This window comes from Populus nigra, chromosome 6 (genome assembly GCF_951802175.1).
Source record: "Populus nigra chromosome 6, ddPopNigr1.1, whole genome shotgun sequence".
Taxonomy (NCBI): Eukaryota; Viridiplantae; Streptophyta; class Magnoliopsida; order Malpighiales; family Salicaceae; genus Populus; species Populus nigra.
This window is the reverse complement of record NC_084857.1, coordinates 16,530,527-16,548,982: the sequence shown is the minus strand read 5'-3', so window position 1 is coordinate 16,548,982 and position 18,456 is coordinate 16,530,527. Positions and strand designations below refer to the sequence as shown.

General features: G+C 34.2%; 1 protein-coding gene across 1 annotated transcript; it reads left to right on the top strand.

Annotated features, from left to right (window-relative positions):
* Positions 1–11,800: 11,800 nt before the first annotated feature.
* LOC133695820 (aldehyde oxidase GLOX) lies at positions 11,801–13,808 on the top strand. Its single transcript, XM_062117770.1, has one exon. The coding sequence runs from the start codon at positions 11,907–11,909 to the stop codon at positions 13,593–13,595; it is 1,689 nt and encodes a 562-aa protein (XP_061973754.1). The 5' UTR covers positions 11,801–11,906; the 3' UTR covers positions 13,596–13,808.
* Positions 13,809–18,456: the final 4,648 nt, after the last annotated feature.

Here is an 18,456-nt window from a genome sequence, read left to right as displayed (position 1 = left end):
TAATAAGAGTTTATACTATACTTGTTTGAAATACCATTAATGGATCCTCTAACCTTGACATTTGTTGTTATCATTGTTTAATCCTTACGTTAATCTTCCATCTCAAAGTTCTCATCAACTTCTTCTTCATCATCTTTATTATTATCATTATTAATAGTATTATTGGTATTATTATTATTACTACTACTATTACTATTACTATTACTATTACTACTACTACTACTACTACTACTACTACTACTACTATTATTAATATTATTATTGTTATTATTGTTACTATTGTTGTTGTATTATTGTTGCTTATAATTTATACAATTAACCTCCCTGTGGTTCGACCCCGGTCTTGCCGGGTTATTTATTACTTCGACACTCCTGCACTTGGGAGAAGACATCAATCTTTTGGTCGTGTCAAATGTACTCTTTCAACATCAGCTCTTCCATTTGCCTTTGAATCTCCTTCGTCTCCTCGGGATTACTTCTAATCAATTTATAATTGATGCTCTTGGCATAAAATCAATTTGATGCTCAATCCCTCAAATTGGTGGCAAACCACTAAATATCTTTTTAGGAAATATATCTTCAAATTTATGCAAAATAATTTTAGCAACATTTGGAATTCAAGAATTCAATTTATCAGAATTAAAATATGCCTCCTTATACAATAATAAAATCATAGGCATATTGGAATGATAAGCATGGTAAGGTCACTTTGTTTTGCATAAAAAATAAGGTGTTTCCTTAATTTTTTTACACGCTTTTCTTTTCTCACCCTTACTTTCTTCTCTTCACTCTCGACCTTCTCTATGTTTTTTTTTTATTGAAACCTTCAATCCTATTTCAAATGGCCAAAACTTTCCCGTTAATTGTTTCACACTCATGGCTCACCTTATTTTCACTCGACCTCACATCCCCATTGTTATTTTTCATAAAATCTTATTCAACTTCCTCGACTTTCTTAAGCTTCAATTGATCCTCATACACTCGTCTTAGTGATAATGGAGCAAGTGTGTGAATTTTCCCATCCTTATCAGTAACATACCTATTGATGAACATCACGCTTGACCTTCCTGTCAAATTGCCAAGGTCTACCCAACAATAGATGTGTAGGATGTATATAAATTACATTACATACAACCTCATCCTTAAACTTTTCTATTTTGAATGAAATCAAAACTTGCTTAATCACCCTAACTTCTCCATATTTATTCAACCACTAAAGCTTATATGACTTAATATGCTTAGATGTATTCATGTTCAACTTTTTGATTAAAGTTGAGCAAACAACATTAATATAACTACCATAATCAATCATCATACTACATATTTAATTATCAACATAACACCTAATATGAAAAATATTCTCCCTTTATTGCTCTACACTCTCTTTACAAACCTAAACACTCAAAGATCTTATTATAACAAAATATTCTCCTTGCATAACATATTACAAATCGTTATAATCATCTAACTTTGGCATCCATTATAAATCATCCTTACTAGCCAATTCTGCCTCACCTTCATCTTTTATAATTTCAATTCTCTTATTTGCATATTCATGTGCATAATGCCAAAGCCCTTGACAAAAAATACCTAATCTCTCATTTATGCTTCGGTTGAGCAATATTTTTCTCTTTTTCCTCCAAAACTACAATTGTTGCCTAATAAAAAAGGTTCAACTACTTTAGGTGTAGTCATTGGTTTCACCGGTGCATTACCCTGTCTCCTAAAATTTGACTTCCAGTCCAAAAAAGAACCTAAATATCCATTAGGTTTTCCACTGAAATGGAGAAACAATTCAATTGGTGGGTGGCCGAAGGGTACTGCGTGTATGTAATAGAGTTATTTGATATTGCGTTGCCAAGAGGATAAGAAAAGAACTGAGAAAATGTATAAGTTATAGGGGAAACTCTGCTGTAAATTTGGTAAACCAAAAAATTAATAATGAGATATATTGTTAGACAGATTGCATTAAAAAAAATTTACCTCATTTTACCCAGACATGATGATTAAAAATATGAAAGTTACATGGAATTTTCAGATCGTTGCATGATGAATTAGAAGGTCTACCATATATCACTAGAAACGTGTGGATGTCTACTTTCCAATGTAATTAGAATCACATCAAAATTCATTTTATAGCTTTAGTTATGGCTAAAATAGTGGTGAAAGGTCAAAATTAGTAGATTTGAATCGTCTTATTCTAATCTTTCTGTAATATTCCTTCTTAAATATGAATAAAATTAATCAAGGCTTGTTTTTTATTCTTTAATATTCTCTTGAAGTCCACCTTAACTCATATATCTTGAAGAAGTCCATTAATTGCCTTCTTGAATCTCTTTGCTCTAAGTCTCGTGACTAGACCCAATGGATCTCTTGATATTGAAACTAGGATCGCATCACCTATGCTAGAAAAAGAGTTGGATCAAAAGATTTTTTCTGTCAATTTCATCATTTTTTTCTCATTTCATTCTTAAACTTTTTTTATCGATCGATTAGATTGTTTTTGGACATACTAAGTCGATTGGATCACATCAGATTAATTTTCATATAATTTTAATTTTAAACTCAAGTTAAACAAGAAGTCGGGTTATGAACACTACTAGAACTTCGCTAAATAACAACAGATTTACCAACGGAATATTTCTGTCGGTAATTTGAGGTCAAAATTATCGACGGATAATATTCCGTCTGTAATTCTGTCGGTAACCACTAACAGACAATTTCCATCAGTGGTTACCGACAGAATTACAGACGGAAAAGTTTCTGTCGTAAAAAAAAACAGGTCGCTGACGTGGAGGTTTTGGCGGGTTATTTTTTCAGACGGAATCACCAACAGATTCAAAAAGACAGCCCGTACAGCGACCATCGTTTATATTGCCGACGGAATCACCGACAGATTTGAAATGCCAGATCCGTACAGTGACGTTTCGATTGTTCCGTCAGAATCATCGACGGTTTCACCGACGGAGTTTCTGTCGGTGAAATCGTCAGGAAAAGTTAATATATATCCACACTACCGACCCTCTCCTCCCCTATTTCTCCTTCTTCTTCCTAATCCCAACTCTCCCCATCTGCAAACAACCAGCCCCCCTCCCCCCCAAACAAAAATCTCCCTCATATCAGCACAACAAGTTATATTTCTTGAAGTTTTGTGGTCACAACATCCGTGTTCTGATTTACCGATGGATTTTATCAATTTTTGTAAGTAATTCTATCTTTTTAAATTTTAACATATAATTAAATGTCAATTTTATTGTTTTTTTAGTATATGTATTTTGTTAGTAAATGTACATGTTTTATTATTATTTCTCAAACAAACTTGTAGTATATGAATGTATAATTCTATACTTGTTATGGTTTGTTTTAGATTTTGTAAGATTGTATTTGTTTGTAAATTGTTAAAATTTTATGGAACTACCGAAGTACATGTGTTGTTTTGAAATAATTAATAGCTTAATGGCATTGCGGAGTGGTAATTTCTGTAAATTTATATATTTTAATTTGTATGGACGTTGAGAAATGATAATGAATATTTAATATTTATGAGAAGTTGTGATTGGTTTGTTGGATAATCTCGAGGTAAAGTAATATTTTTGCAAGTTTATTTACCTAAGTTAGTTAATTAATACATTATGTCATCATAATTTTATAGAGGTTCGATATAAATCATGGATGATCATTAATGGATGTATCGAGATTCACCCCAAGGATTGCGGAGGATGGATTATTGTAACGGGGTTCAGGGTTTTATTAATTTCACAACATCTATTCCTAGAAATTTTACTGGAGGCGGTATTAGGTGTCCATGCAGGAAGTGTCAAAATAAAAAGTATCTGCATCCAGATATTGTAATGATGCATCTTCTACACAAAGGGTTTATGGAGAATTACCAGTGTTGGTATGCACATGGAGAAGTATATGTTAGTGAGAGGAGAATGGAAGAAACGGTGGTTGGGTCTACTTCTAGTGCTAGCAATGTACATGATGCGGCAAATGACAACACTAATACTTACAGAAATATGGTTATGGGTGCAATGAGAATGAATCAAGGTAATGTCAGTCAATGTCCAATCGTAGAAGAAGAACCTAATGTAGATGCAGCTAGGTTTTTTGATTTGTTGAAAGATTCTGACGAACCATTATGGGATGGCTGCACGAACCACAGTAAATTATCGGTCGTAGCACAGGTGTTCACCATCAAGTCAGATCACGGGTTGAGTCAGGTCGGGTATGACAAAATTATTGAATGGGCAAGAAGCATTTTACTTGAAAAGAACAGGCTAAAAGAGAACTTCTATGCCGCGAAGTCCATGATGAAACCCATCGGTTTAGGATACCAGAAAATTGACATTTGCCCTAACTTCTGCATGTTATACTACCTTGAAAATGCTGAGATGACCGAGTACATGATATGCGAGCATTCCTGTTACAAACCTAGAACTGGCAGGGGAAAGACTCTAGTGGCATATAAAAAACTTAGATACTTCCCGTTCACACCTAGACTGTAGAGGTTATTCATGTCACCAAGGACTGCTGAGCACATGACATGGCACCAAGCACACCATGTGGTTGATGGAGTGATGGTTCATCCTTCTGACGGCGAAGCGTGGAAACGCTTTAACAGTGTTCATCCTCACTTTTCAGCTGAATCAAGGAATGTGCGTTTTGGGTTGTGTACAGACGGATTCAACCTATTTGGGTCATTTGCTGCTCTTTATTCTTGTTGGCCGGTCATACTCACAGTTTATAACTTGCCACCGAGAATGTGTATGAGGCCGGAGTTCATGTTTTTATCTACTGTCATACCCGGTCCAAGCAGCCCGGGGCGGAATATAGATGTTTGTCTTTGACCGTTGATTGATGAGTTGGCGCAGTTGTGGTCCTCCGGAGCTCTGACTTATGATATATCGAGGAAACAAAATTTCCTTATGAGGGCGGCTTTGATGTGGACTATCAATGATTTTCCAGCTTATGGAATGCTTTCTGGTTAGAGCACGCATGGGAAACTCGCATGTCCATACTACATGGAAAACAAAAAGGCATTCACGCTAGCAAATGGAGGTAAAGCTTTTTTTTTTTACTGTCACTGTTGCTTTTTGCTAGTTAATCACAAGTACAGAAAGAACAGAAAAGATTTCTTTGTTGGCAGAGTTGAAAAAGATGTTGCATCCCCGCGTCTTTCTGGTGAAGAATTGCATGATGTTGTCTCAGAGTATGGTGACATTGTGTTTGGCCTTCAATCAGGTAAGCAAAAGTTTCATGGTTTTAGTTTGACCCATAATTGGGTAAAACGAAGTATCTTTTGGGAGCTTCCTTATTGGAAGACCAATCTGCTTCGCCATAACCTTGATGTCATGCACATCGAAAAGAACATGTTTGAGAACATTTTCAACACCATCATGGAAGTGAAGGGGAAGACAAAGGACAACATCAAGGCTAGATTGGATATAGCTTTATATTGTAACAGTAAAAATATGGAGTTAGTTTATGATGAGTCACGGGTCGCAAAACCAAGAGCAAGCTTCGTGTTAGAGAAAAATGCACAACTGCTAGTCTACAAATGGCTTAAGAGTCTGCGTTTTCTGGATGGACATGCATCAAACATATCAAGGCTGGTTAATATAGAGGACTGCAGATTGTATGGAATGAAGAGTCATGACTGCCACGTGTTTATGCAAACACTCATCCCATTAGCTTTTCGTGATTTGTTGCCAAAGGGAATATGGGATGCACTCACGGAGATCAGTCATTTCTTCAGAGATATATGCTCCAGCAAGTTGAATGTCGATCACATTGAGAGGCTTCAAACGAATATCGTCAAGACACTATACAAACTTGAGATGATATTCCCTCCATCATTTTTTAACGAAATGGAGCATCTCCCTATACATCTACCGTTCGAGGCAAAAGCTGGAGGATCAGTCCAATATAGATGGATGTACCCATTCGAACGGTTAGATATTACAGTTGCAATGTAATTCATATATAAAAGTATTTTATATGTTTTTCTTAATTGAAAATACTTGATTAATATTTCAATGCAGGTACTTGTTTAATCTCAAGAAAAAGGTTAAGAACAAGGCGCATGTTGAGGCTTCGATATGTGAGGCCTATATTGTTAAGGAGATCTCAACATTTATCTCATACTATTTCGAATCTCATCGGAGAACAAGAATCAATCGTGTTGCAGTGGGAACTTATCAATATTCTCCAATACTGGACGACCCACACCTAAAAATGTCGTAAGAGGAAGATATTTGTCGGAAATAGAGTTCAAACAAGCACACAACTATGTTCTATTTAACTGTGATGAGCTGAGACCTTTTATTCAGTAAGTTTATACTAATTAAACTTTGTTAGTAATATACTGTTAATTATATATTGTAATATCATACACTCATCATCACTTGTAGGCAACACCGACAATATTTGCTCTCCAATAACTCACAGCTGACCGAATCCCAGATCTTTCAATTACAAGATGAACAGTTTGCCACGTGGTTCAGAACACATGTAAGCACTATCACAAACTCATTCTAGCTTGCAAAATTACTGTATGTATGCATGTCATTACGAGATTCTCGTTCATTTACTGTTTATTGATGTACATTACATACAAGGTTTATCAAATGGGAAGGAGTGCGCCTAAGTCATTGTCTTCACTAAGCCCGGGGCCTGAAAGAAAATGTAAGTGCTACAACGGGTATTTTGTCAATGGATATGTTTTCCATACTGAAGAATACAGGCAAGGAAAAAAGACATACAACAGCGGTGTTTGTGTTAAGGGATCCACTAGTAGTGAGTTAGAAGTTGACTACTATGGTAGATTAGAAGAGGTCGTCGAACTACAATATCATAACAAACAGAATAGAATGTTTTTATTCAAATGCTATTGGTATAACACGACTGACAGAGGAATCAGAGTTGATCCGCACTATGGTCTGGTCGAAATCAACTCAAAAGCTAGAGTCCGCAACATAAACGATGTCTTTGTTTTCGCAAAGCAATGTCATACACCCCTTCATTTAGAAAGGATCGATTAAGAGTGGATTGGTTGTCCGTTTTAAAAACGAAACCCTGGGGTCGTGTCGAGGTTGTTCAGGATGAGAACGAAGACACAAGTGTGCAAGATGAAGTCTTTCAAGTTAGTGAGCTGGTTGAACCATATCGAGTTGCTCCTTCGATTGAATTGGAAGAAAATTCAAATTTTCATGTTTTCGATGATAATCTTGTTGATGTTGACGCAGAGGAGTTGAATGTTATTTTGAGCTCTAGCGGACAAGCAAATGTGGATGAAGAAGACGATATCCATATTGAAGATTGCGATGAGGGTGATGATAATTCAATTGATGACGAAGAAGAAGAAAATTCTGACTAACAATCAAATTTAAGCCCTGTGTAAAACCCTTTCTTTCATATAATTTAGATTATGGATGATATATTTTGTAACACGAAATATTTATTACTTGAAATAATTACTTGAAATGCCACAATCACGAAATAATTACTTGAAATAATTATAGATCATGGATGATATATTTTGTAACACGAAAATAAATACTTGAAATGCCACAAACACCGACGTCGATACCGACGGATTAAGTCCATCGGCATTTCACAGAGAGTTCGAAAATAATTATTTGAAATGCCACCGACACCAACGTAGATACCGACGGATTAAGTCCGTCGGCATTTCACAGAGAGTTCGAAAATAATTACTTGAAATGCCACAAACACCGACGACTATACCGATGGATATAAGTACGTCGGCAAGTTGTCGGCGGTTCAATTTTACCGATGACATTACCAATGGACTGCGTAAATTCCAAAAGGTTGTGCATTAAATGCATCTCTGACCGCGTCAGTTCGCCGACGGAATTACCGACGGACCACGAAAAATATGGAGGGTCATTAAAAATTTTGGTGCGAAATTCAAAAAATACCGACGGATTTTTGACACGTTACCGACGGAATAAATTAAAATAATAATTAATTTTATATCCGTCGGTGAATCCGTCGGTAAAACTACCATATAAGTTCCAGCGACCGCCCATTCAGTTCATTTTTTCTTCTCCTCAGCATTTCACCGATTTTCTCCTTATTTTTTCACCGATTCTTTTCCTCTCCGTTCTTCAAAGGTTTCACCAGTAATCTCTAGCAATTTTTCTCGTGAATCTCCATCAATTTAAAAGGTATGTATGTTTTTTGCTTTAAGGGTTTTTTTTTGCTATTTGTTTTTGGTATGTTTTTTGTTTTGGTGTATTTTTTGTGATGTAGATAAAGTCTATAGTTTTTTTTAGCATAATTCATTGCTAAAGTCTATAGTTTTTTTTTTGAATTTATTGAATATTTTTTATTGTTGTATTGGCATAATTATTATTAGTTAATTTGTTGAATATTTATTGTTAATGTTGAATTTACCATAGAATTAGTAATTGAATATGTTTGAATAATTATTAATTTTACTATTATTGCATGATTTGTGTTTAATGTTTTGCATTTATTTTGATTGTTATTCTAGAGTTTTTTTTTTAATTTATTGTTTTGTTGTATTGGTATAATTATTGAATAATTTTTTGAATTGTAATTGTTAATGTTGAATTTACCTTAGTATTAGTAATTGAATATTTTGGAATAATTGTTAATTTTACTCTATTATTGCATGATTTATGTTTAATTTTTTTCAATTAATTTTAATTGTTAGTCTACAGTTTTTTTTATTGAATATATTTTATTATTGTATTGGCATAATTATTGAATAATTTGTTGAATTGTAATTCTTAATGTTGAATTTACCTTAGGATTAGTAATTGAATATGTTGGAATAATTAGTATAGATTGGGTCAATTGGTTGTGGCTTTTGTTAATATGTGCAGGTTTGTGGATTTGGGTAGTATCCGGTATAGGGGAGTAGTATCCAGTGCTGTCAAATTTTTTTTTAATATTTGAATTTAATTATATAATTATTTGTATAAAATTATGGAGATGCGTAGAATGAAAACCAAAGCTGGTCGCTCACGAACGGTTGCAGCTAGTTTGTCTAGCAGCGATGATGATATTTCCTTAGGTGCCTCTCAAGAAGAGGCACCTACACCACCTGCGCCGTCAACCGATGCTGCCTCTTCCAACAATACTTCACAGCGCAGAGGCGGCGTGCCTTTGCAGCGGAATCAATTTACCCGCAAGTACGAGGCACAGTGGAAGGACGATCTTTCAATGTAAGTTTGTTAAGGTTTAATTTTTTTTAAAAAAAAAATTACAACATAATTTATGAAGTAATCACTATTTAATTTATTTCATTTATTTTCAGGTTCACAAACATTGAGGCCGCCCGAGTAATATTATCGGCGTTTAAATCGTCGATGGAGATTCCATTGTTTCAATGGAGTCAGATATCCAAGCATCCTGAATGGATGCCTCAAATCAATACATGGTTTGGCAGATTTCAGGTTGGTGTTAATTTATAATTTTCAGCTTATTTCTAATAAATTATTAATATAATTGTAAATAAATTATTGTTTTTATTTAAACTTGTTTATTTATACACAACACAAATTATGCTGGGATAGTGAGCATAACACTTTTGTGAGGAGGGTGTGGGAAAATCATGCGGCAGCTAGGTAAGATCGAAAAAAATACAAGATTTTTTTAGACTAAAATTTATGTTTCGAAATATAATTTTTGATTGCGTGAAGTAAGTTGCTTGATTTTCGGTATGAAGCACAGAAAAGGGCAAAAAAAACCGTGAGGGATAGGGGTTTCCAAGACTGGAACGATGTTGCGGTTTGGAGGGATTTCAAACCGATATACATCCCGGAAGATATATGGCCGCACTATCTTGAGCAAGTGACGTCTGAGCGGTTCACACGATGCTCACAGTCCGGTGCTGGCAACCGGAATCGGCCAATTCATGGCTCAGTGACAACGCACACTGGTGGCTCCATTCCGTTTGTTGCACATGCGAAACGGATGGTAAGATTAATTTAAATGAAATATATCGTTAAATTAAGTTGTTGTTAATATATCTTTTTTCATTATAGGCTGCGTCTCTTGGACATGAGCCGAGCCCGATGAAGCTGTTTGTGGAGACGCACATGCGGAGTCAAGACCGCCAAAAGGTGGCGCAACAGTTCGTTGATAACCGTGCTCAACATTTCGTGGTATGTTTGTTCAACTATTTTATTTTGTAAGTTATTATGTTTATTGAATTGAATATGATGATTACTTTTTTTATTTATCTTCAGGAGACCTATAATAATCGGTTGAGGGAGAGATATGGGGATGATATTTTGACCCATCCGGAATTTGATCCGGATTTGTGGATGGAGGTTGGCTCATCAGGTGGACCCGATAAAAATCGGGTTTACGGGCTCTCCAACACTACGGCCGACAACTTGCGGTCGACCCGTAGTGTTTCAACCATTGGGAGCTCCCAATCAATATGGAGCTCCCAATCTAAGGAGTTCGTGGCCTTGCAGCAACACACGGCTCAGCTCACTGACAAATACGACCACCTATCAGCGGAGTACGAACAACTCAAAGCGTCTCATGCACAACAAAGAGCGGAGTCTGAGCAAATCAAAGCGTCTCAAGCACAACAAAAAGTGGAGTATGAACAACAAAAAGCGGCTTATGAACAACAAAAAGCGGCTTATGAACAGCTTCGCGAAATGGTTATGAACATGGCAAATAGTGGAACATGTGCACCTAATCCTTTTTGGCCGTATAACCACCAGCCTCCTCCTCTAGGATCTCCTCCTCCTCCTCCAGCTCCACCTTTATATTAATTTGTAATAAACATTATTTACCTTTAAAACTTAATTTAATATTTTTTTTGAAACATATTCAGTTTGTAATGAATATTATTTAACTTTGTTTTTTTATATATATGTTTAATATAAATTTTTTTTGCATAATTGGTTTGTATTACAATTAATTTATGTAGTTTTATATTATATATCCTAAATCATTTTTAAAAAAAAATTTAGAAAAAAACTATTACCAAGGATTTTACTGATGGATTCATTCGGTCGGTATTTTAAACATTTACCGACAGACTTACCGACGGAATTAATCCGTCGGTATTTAACAGTAGCTGCCACACTTACCGATGAATTTACAGACGGATATATTCGGTCGGCATTTTCATACACTCACCGACAGCTTTACCGACGGTTAGTTTCCGTCGGTAAATCACGATATCACTGACGGACTAAAAGTCCGTCGGTATATTTCAAGCGGGATTCTTTTTTTTTTGTGCGTAAATTCCATCTGTAAAACCATCGGCAAATGGTTTTTTTGTTTTGCCGACCGATATAGCGACAGAATGGGAAATCACCGACAAAAGGAAAGCCGACGGACATAATCCGTCGGTGATGACGTCGGTAAAAAAATCACCGACGAACTTCTAATCACACACCAACGGAATTTGTCCGTCGGTAAAACTGTGAAATCTTGTAGTGGAAATTTTAATACTTATTAAATCGGATTTAATAAAAATATAGCACGGATCTATGCTATTACCATCTATTTAACTTAAGTGATGTACGAGTGTTATGAGTAAGATTAAGATATATGAAATAACCTACAAACTCAAACTTGACCTATAATCCTTAATTTATACGTTTTCATGAACAAACATGCAAAATCAAATTAATAATGCATGATTTTATTTATTTATTTTAATCCATCTACACCAACATAACCTTTCTCCTGATTTTGCACACGTTCTTTGCTACAGGAGAAAATAGAAATGGAAACAGAAGCCCTAATTAAACCCTTTTAATTAGAAAAGAAAAGGAAAAAAATTTCTTACACCGGCCTCTTCCTCCGATCGATACTCAAATTAACTATATAAACCAAGAAACCTCCCTCTCATCTGCCTATCTCAAAAAACAACAATATTAATGGCAATCAAGAACCATCCTTTTTTCATCTTCCTCTTTGTTTTCTATATCTTCATGAGTTTTTCACCAGAAATTGCCCATGCTGGATCGTATTTGTCCACAATAACAGGGGGCAACTGGGTGGTTCTCCAAGAAAGCATAGGCATCTCAGCCATGCACATGCAAGTCCTTAGAAACAACAAGGTCATCATGTTTGATCGCACAGACTTTGGCCGCTCCAATCTCTCTCTTCCAGACGGCAAGTGCCGTTACAAAGACGAAGCGGTTAAGCCTAAAGATTGTACTGCTCACGCCGTTCTTTATGACATCGCTTCCAACACCTTCCGCCCTCTCATGGTCCAAACTGACACTTGGTGTTCTTCTGGTTCCCTCGATTCCTCCGGCAATCTCATCCAAACCGGCGGTTACAAAGCAGGCGAGGCCGTAATACGCTCTTTCACCCCCTGCGATGACAATTCGTGCGATTGGGTGGAGCTGTCAAACCAGGTTCTTTGGAACCGGAGATGGTATGCCAGTAACCAATTACTCCCTGATGGTCGCATAATTATTGTTGGTGGAAGAAGGGCTTTCACTTACGAGTTTTATCCCAAGAACCCTCAAGAAAGAGACAATTTCACATTGCCTTTCTTAATACACACCAGAGACCCTCAAGAAGAGATCAATCTTTATCCCTTCTTGCACCTCTTGCCTGATGGTAATCTTTTCATTTTTGCTAACAACCGATCCATCTCGCTTGACTACAAACGTAATAAGGTGATCAAGGAGTATCCGGTTATGCCTGTTGGTGACAGAAGAAACTACCCTTGCACTGGCTCTTCTGTTTTGCTTCCTCTCCGGTTAACCGGAATCACCAATGTGACTGACCATCCTGAGGCAGAAGTCATGATTTGCGGTGGGGCACAGAAAGGTGCCTATATCAAGTCCAATTATCTCCACATTTACGGGCAAGCATCAACAACTTGTGGCAGGTTAAAGGTGACGGACCCGAAACCCGAATGGGTCATGGAGCTAATGCCCATTCCTCGGATCATGAACGATATGTTACTTTTACCCACCGGAGACTTGATTATCATCAACGGCGCAACCAATGGAAGCGCTGGTTGGAATGACGCCATGAATCCAGTTTATAACCCGGTTCTTTACCAACCAGATGAAGATCCGACCCGAAGATTCGTTGTGCTTAGCTCCTCTAAGATTGCCAGGCTGTACCACTCCACAGCTGCGCTCTTGCCAGACGGCAGGATATTAGTGGGAGGGAGCAATCCGCACCAGGGGTATAATATGACAGGGAAACCCTACCCAACTGAGCTGAGTTTGGAAGCTTTTTACCTACATTACCTGGATCCACAGTACGCGTATCTAAGACCTTCAATTTTGACAGTGGAGTTGTCCAACAGAGCGGTGTCGTATGGAGAGTTGTTCTCCGTTACCTTCGTGTGCTCCTCCTACCGTCTGGATTTGGGGGTCTCCGTCACCGTTATTGCACCGTCTTTTACTACACACTCGTTTGGCATGAACCAGAGGATGGTGGTCCTGAACGTGGTGAGTGTGGTCCAGTTATCCATGTTTGCTTATAAGGCTAATGTGATTGGACCAATTAATGTTAATGTGGCCCCACCTGGATATTATATGATGTTCGTTGTCCATGCTGGCATTCCTAGTAATGCTGTTTGGGTTAACGTATGCTAAACCTTAGCTTTCTTCTTTTTCTTTTCTTTAATCCTTGTATGTCAGATTTTTTACTTTTCATTAATTGTTGAAAATATTATGGAATGTTGTCATGTAATCTTGTGCTGTAATTGCCTCTTGCTGGAGGCTAGATATATAGATAGAGCTTTGCACTCAAATGAAATTGTAATCGATAAAATATATTTAGGAGTATGATAGTTTTTCTTTTTTAAATATGTTTTGAAATTGTATTTCACTAAAACAAAACAATAAAGCAATGTTTTTTAATGTTTTTTTTATTTGATGTACTGCTATTAAATATATATGAAATATTATATTTAAAAAATATATTATTTTGATGTATTTTTAAATAAAAATATTTTAAAAAAAACATTTTACACAACAATATTAAACATACACTAAATAAAGCAAAATTTATGGCAACTATGCATATTCAATGGGCCTTTTAATTATCACATAAGAATACTCATACAGATGACTTGAGATGATTTGAAAATTTGATTTCCAAACTTTATTTGAGTTTGATCTTTAATTAAATTGAACAAGATTTAGTGATTCAATTGACAAAATTAAACCTGATATAAACCTAAACTAGTTAATAGTAATTTTCTTTTTTCTTATTTTACTAAAAATAGTCAAATTAAAGTGATCTAGAGCTAAAAATTTCCTAAAATAGATCTACAAGGACATGTATTTTCTTTGCATTGCCCAAGATTTCAAATATAAAAGTTGGTTGCATAAGTCCCACTAGTTAGTCTTCTATGGACATCTCAACTGTTGAGGATTGAATTGAAAAACCTAAAATAAAAGAAACTAGTTGACTGTTGAAATAGAAAAGTGTCCACAAATGACACAACACTGTTATAATTTATATTTATATTCAAGTTTAAATTTAAAAAAAGAAGAAGGAGATTTTAGTGTACACCTCCTCACAAAATAATATTCGCTCTAATAGTTTTTTTTCTCTTTCTTTAGCTTTTTTTTTAATATAAACTATATATTTTTTTAATTTCAATTTCATCATTTAACATTATGTTTATTAGTGATTACATTTCATATTTTTTTTAATTTACTTTTTATGAAGTTATCCCAATAGAATAACATGGACAATAAGTTTAACATGTTAACTCAGTTGATTTTATTTTTTTCCTCTTTTCCAAATTATTTTTTAAAAAAATTTTACTCTTCAATATTGGGTTGGTTGGAGGTTGTATCGTACCTCTCCTCATAAAATCCTATTCAATTTAATAATGTTTTTTTTCCTTCGTTTATTTTTTTTATTTAACAAACTATGTTTTTTTTTAATTTTAATTCCATCATTTAACATTATTAGACTTCATACTTTTTTATTTACTTTTTACAAGGTTATCCCAGTCTAATAACTTGGACCGCAAGTTTAACAGGTTAATTCAATTGACTTGAGTTTTTTTTCTCTTTTTCTGATTGATTTTTTCTCTCTCAATTCCATCCTTTAATATTGAGTTGATTGAGAATTAGACTTTGTGATTTGTTTTGATTTTCTTTCTATAAGGTTATCCCTATCTCGTGACTTAGGTCACGGGCTTAGTGGATTAACTCGGGCTAACTCGAGTTGTTTTTTTTATCCTTTTCTTACTTGATATTATTTTTAGTTTCATCTTTCAATATTAAGGTGATTAAGAATTGAGCTTCATAATTTATTCTAATTTGCTTTCTATTGGGTTTTCCTAGTCTCATGACTTAGGATGTGAGTTTGGCAAGTTAACCTGAGTTGACTCGGGTGATTTCCATGGTCATTTTATTTATTTATTTTTTCAATTCCATCCTTTAATATTGGATTTATTGGAAATTATGATTTTTAGTTTATTCTGATTTATTTTCTATAGAGTTATCATAGTCTCTATGACTTAGCATGTAGATTGACAGGTTAACCTAGGTTGATATAATATGTTGTCGTCTTAATATTTATAAAAACAATATCATCTTAGATATTTATATTGAGTCAATATGTTTTTACCAGTCATTTGGGTTGTCTGTGAACCTATCAAGTTGACCAGGTCACATCGAGTCAATCCTCATTCGGTTTTAAAAAAAATTTACTACAAAAAACATTAGTAGTGCCTATATATTTTTTTAAGTTAAAAATACTTTTTATCCGACTTGCAATGCAGTGTGTGCTACTGAACATTATTCAATAGAATAGTGTTTTTACAAATTTTCCCCTAGCTTTGGGGGTGAGATGGTTGTTTTACCATGATTCAATGTTATTTTCAAATTGTTTGGGGGTAGATTAGTCTTTTTAGTTTTTTTAGAAACATTAAATAATTTAAAAACCCTGGGAACAAAAATTAAATAACTTAAACAAAAAAAAGTTTAAATTGTTTTACTTTTAAGTTTTATCATTTTCGGGTTTTTTTCCTATCAAATTTGATATCCATTTTTTTTATTGTTAGTTTTTTTTACTTTGAATAGTTTTTTAAATTGATATTCTTTAAATATTAAATTGGTTAGAAATTAAGTTTCCTTATTGAACCCAACTTCAAGATTTCACAAGTTTTGAACCAAATTTAGAAGGTTCACGTCAGGCTTGCTTGGTTTTTTTTATTTTCCTTTTCTTAAGTTTTTTTTTTTCATGTTCATCCTCTCATATTTATTCAATTAGAGTTCAAGTTATGTTATTTTATTTATTTACTTTTGTAGAGTTTTTGTTGGTATGAAATAACCCTAGTTATCTAGAGTCTTTTTATTGTCGTTCCTTGTTGGGTTTTTTAGCTAATTATTTAAATTGATATTTTTCTTTTGATTCTATCCTTCAATATTTAAAATCATTTTTTTAATACAATTTATAAAAATAATATTTTTTTAATTTTATCTTTCAACATTATATCGATTGGGAATTAATTTTCAAGGTTGAGATTTTTTGATATTAAGCTTCGTGATTCTCTCCAAATTTTTTTTTCTATTTGTCTATCCTATCCCCATCTCTTAAAATAGGGGTTGGTCTAATTTGGCTCTATTATGACTTGATCCCCAAATCCATAACCGGTACATAGACAAAGTCCCTCTCTAAGTTCCTTACCTATACAAACCAAAACATACATACAAACTTTTTATTTTAACTCAATCAGAGTTCTATGCAACATTTGATATCATAATTAATTCTATAATATAAATAAATATCTTAATACAATCCTTAAGACAATTCAATAAATGAAGAGCACTAACTAGACATAACAAAATAGTATCGATTACAATAAAAAAAAATTGGTTATGAAAGTTCAACAAAAATGACCTACTAACAAAGTTATAAGCCTAAAAAAGATAAATAATGAGGGTGAGTTCAACAACTTAGTGAGTAAATAACATTTAATATACACTTATGAGGTAATACAATAATCAGAAATATATACAAGCTTGGCTTCATGCTTTTAAAGCAGAGTTTCACAAGCAGGCTATAACAAGAGATATCATGAGGTAAGGCTCGTCAAAAAATCAATATGCAATGAGCATGATACTCCAAACTGTAATACGATCAGTTACCACAAGGAAATCCTATGGACGCTCAGTAGGTGAAATATGAGGAGTATTTGAATATAAAAGAAAACATATTGAAAATGACTCGAAACATATTAAAAACATAAGAGATTACAACTCTAAGATTAGAGACCAAATTGTAATTATAAAACCAAAACAAATCCACTCGATTGATCCGAAACTGACCAAACCTATAGGAATCAATCATCTTCCATTGTTTGGTCAATTGGTCGACCAAAATTGACCAAGCAGTTGACTAAAACCATCAAGAAAACCGGTCGACTGAAATTGACAAACTAGTCAACCAGAGCTATCAGGCCAACCCGTTGACTATTTTAGACAAACCAGTTGACCGACTGATCGAGATTTAGAATCCCAATTTACCAGTTTCCCCAAAATGACATATCTTTAACATTTCAACATATTTTAAAAACCAAAAACAATTAACCCATAACATTTAAATTAATCCATAAACTAAACGCAAAACACAAACTTCAAATTCTTAATTCTCAACAAATTCAAAATCATAACTAACAACAACAATTATACATATAAAATGCCATATCTTTAACATTTCAACATATACTTTAAAAACCTATAACAATTAACCCATAACATTTAAATTAATCCATCAACTAAACTCAAAACACAAACTTCAAATCTTTAATTCTCAACAAATTGAAAATCATAGCTAACAATAACAATTATACATATAAAAGTATAATGCTTACTTTAAAAACCTATTTTCTCCAACTCCCTTCTCCTTTCTTTATCTTTCCATCTCATAACTTCTTCTTCTTTTCCTCTTTTAGTTTTCTCTATTTTAAATTCTAATTTCTTTGTTCTTTTTTTGCTTTCGCTTCCTATTTATATCTATCAACTTTATGCAATTATCAAAGTGTCTCTATCTCATTTATACCTAATATTTACTCTTCCAAGGGCATTGTTGCCCTTTCCTGTTAAAATTTTTTTTTCCTTTAAAAATATTACATTATCCCTACCTTATGAGAGCTTTGTCCTCAAAACTTGACAAAAATACTTTAACATTTATCGAATTTATTGAAAAGATAAGGTTATTTACTGCATATTTTGTCCTCGAGCTCTAGCGTCTCTTTATCACGTGAATGACCTTTTCACTTCACTTTCACTAAAACTATTTCCTTCAATCTAAGTTTCCTTACTTGTTGATCCACTAAAGTTTTTGGTAGCACCTCATAAGTCATATCACCTCTCAATTCAATTGGCTAAACTTCTAATTCATAAGATAGATCTGACATATACTTTTATAACATCGAAACATGGAATACCGAATGAATAACTAACAAGTTTGGTGGTAGTACTAACCTAC

What these genes read in the sequence shown, in the direction of transcription:
- LOC133695820 (XM_062117770.1), top strand. Translation starts at nt 11,907, where the DNA reads ATGGCAATCAAGAACCATCCTTTTTTCATCTTCCTCTTTGTTTTCTAT.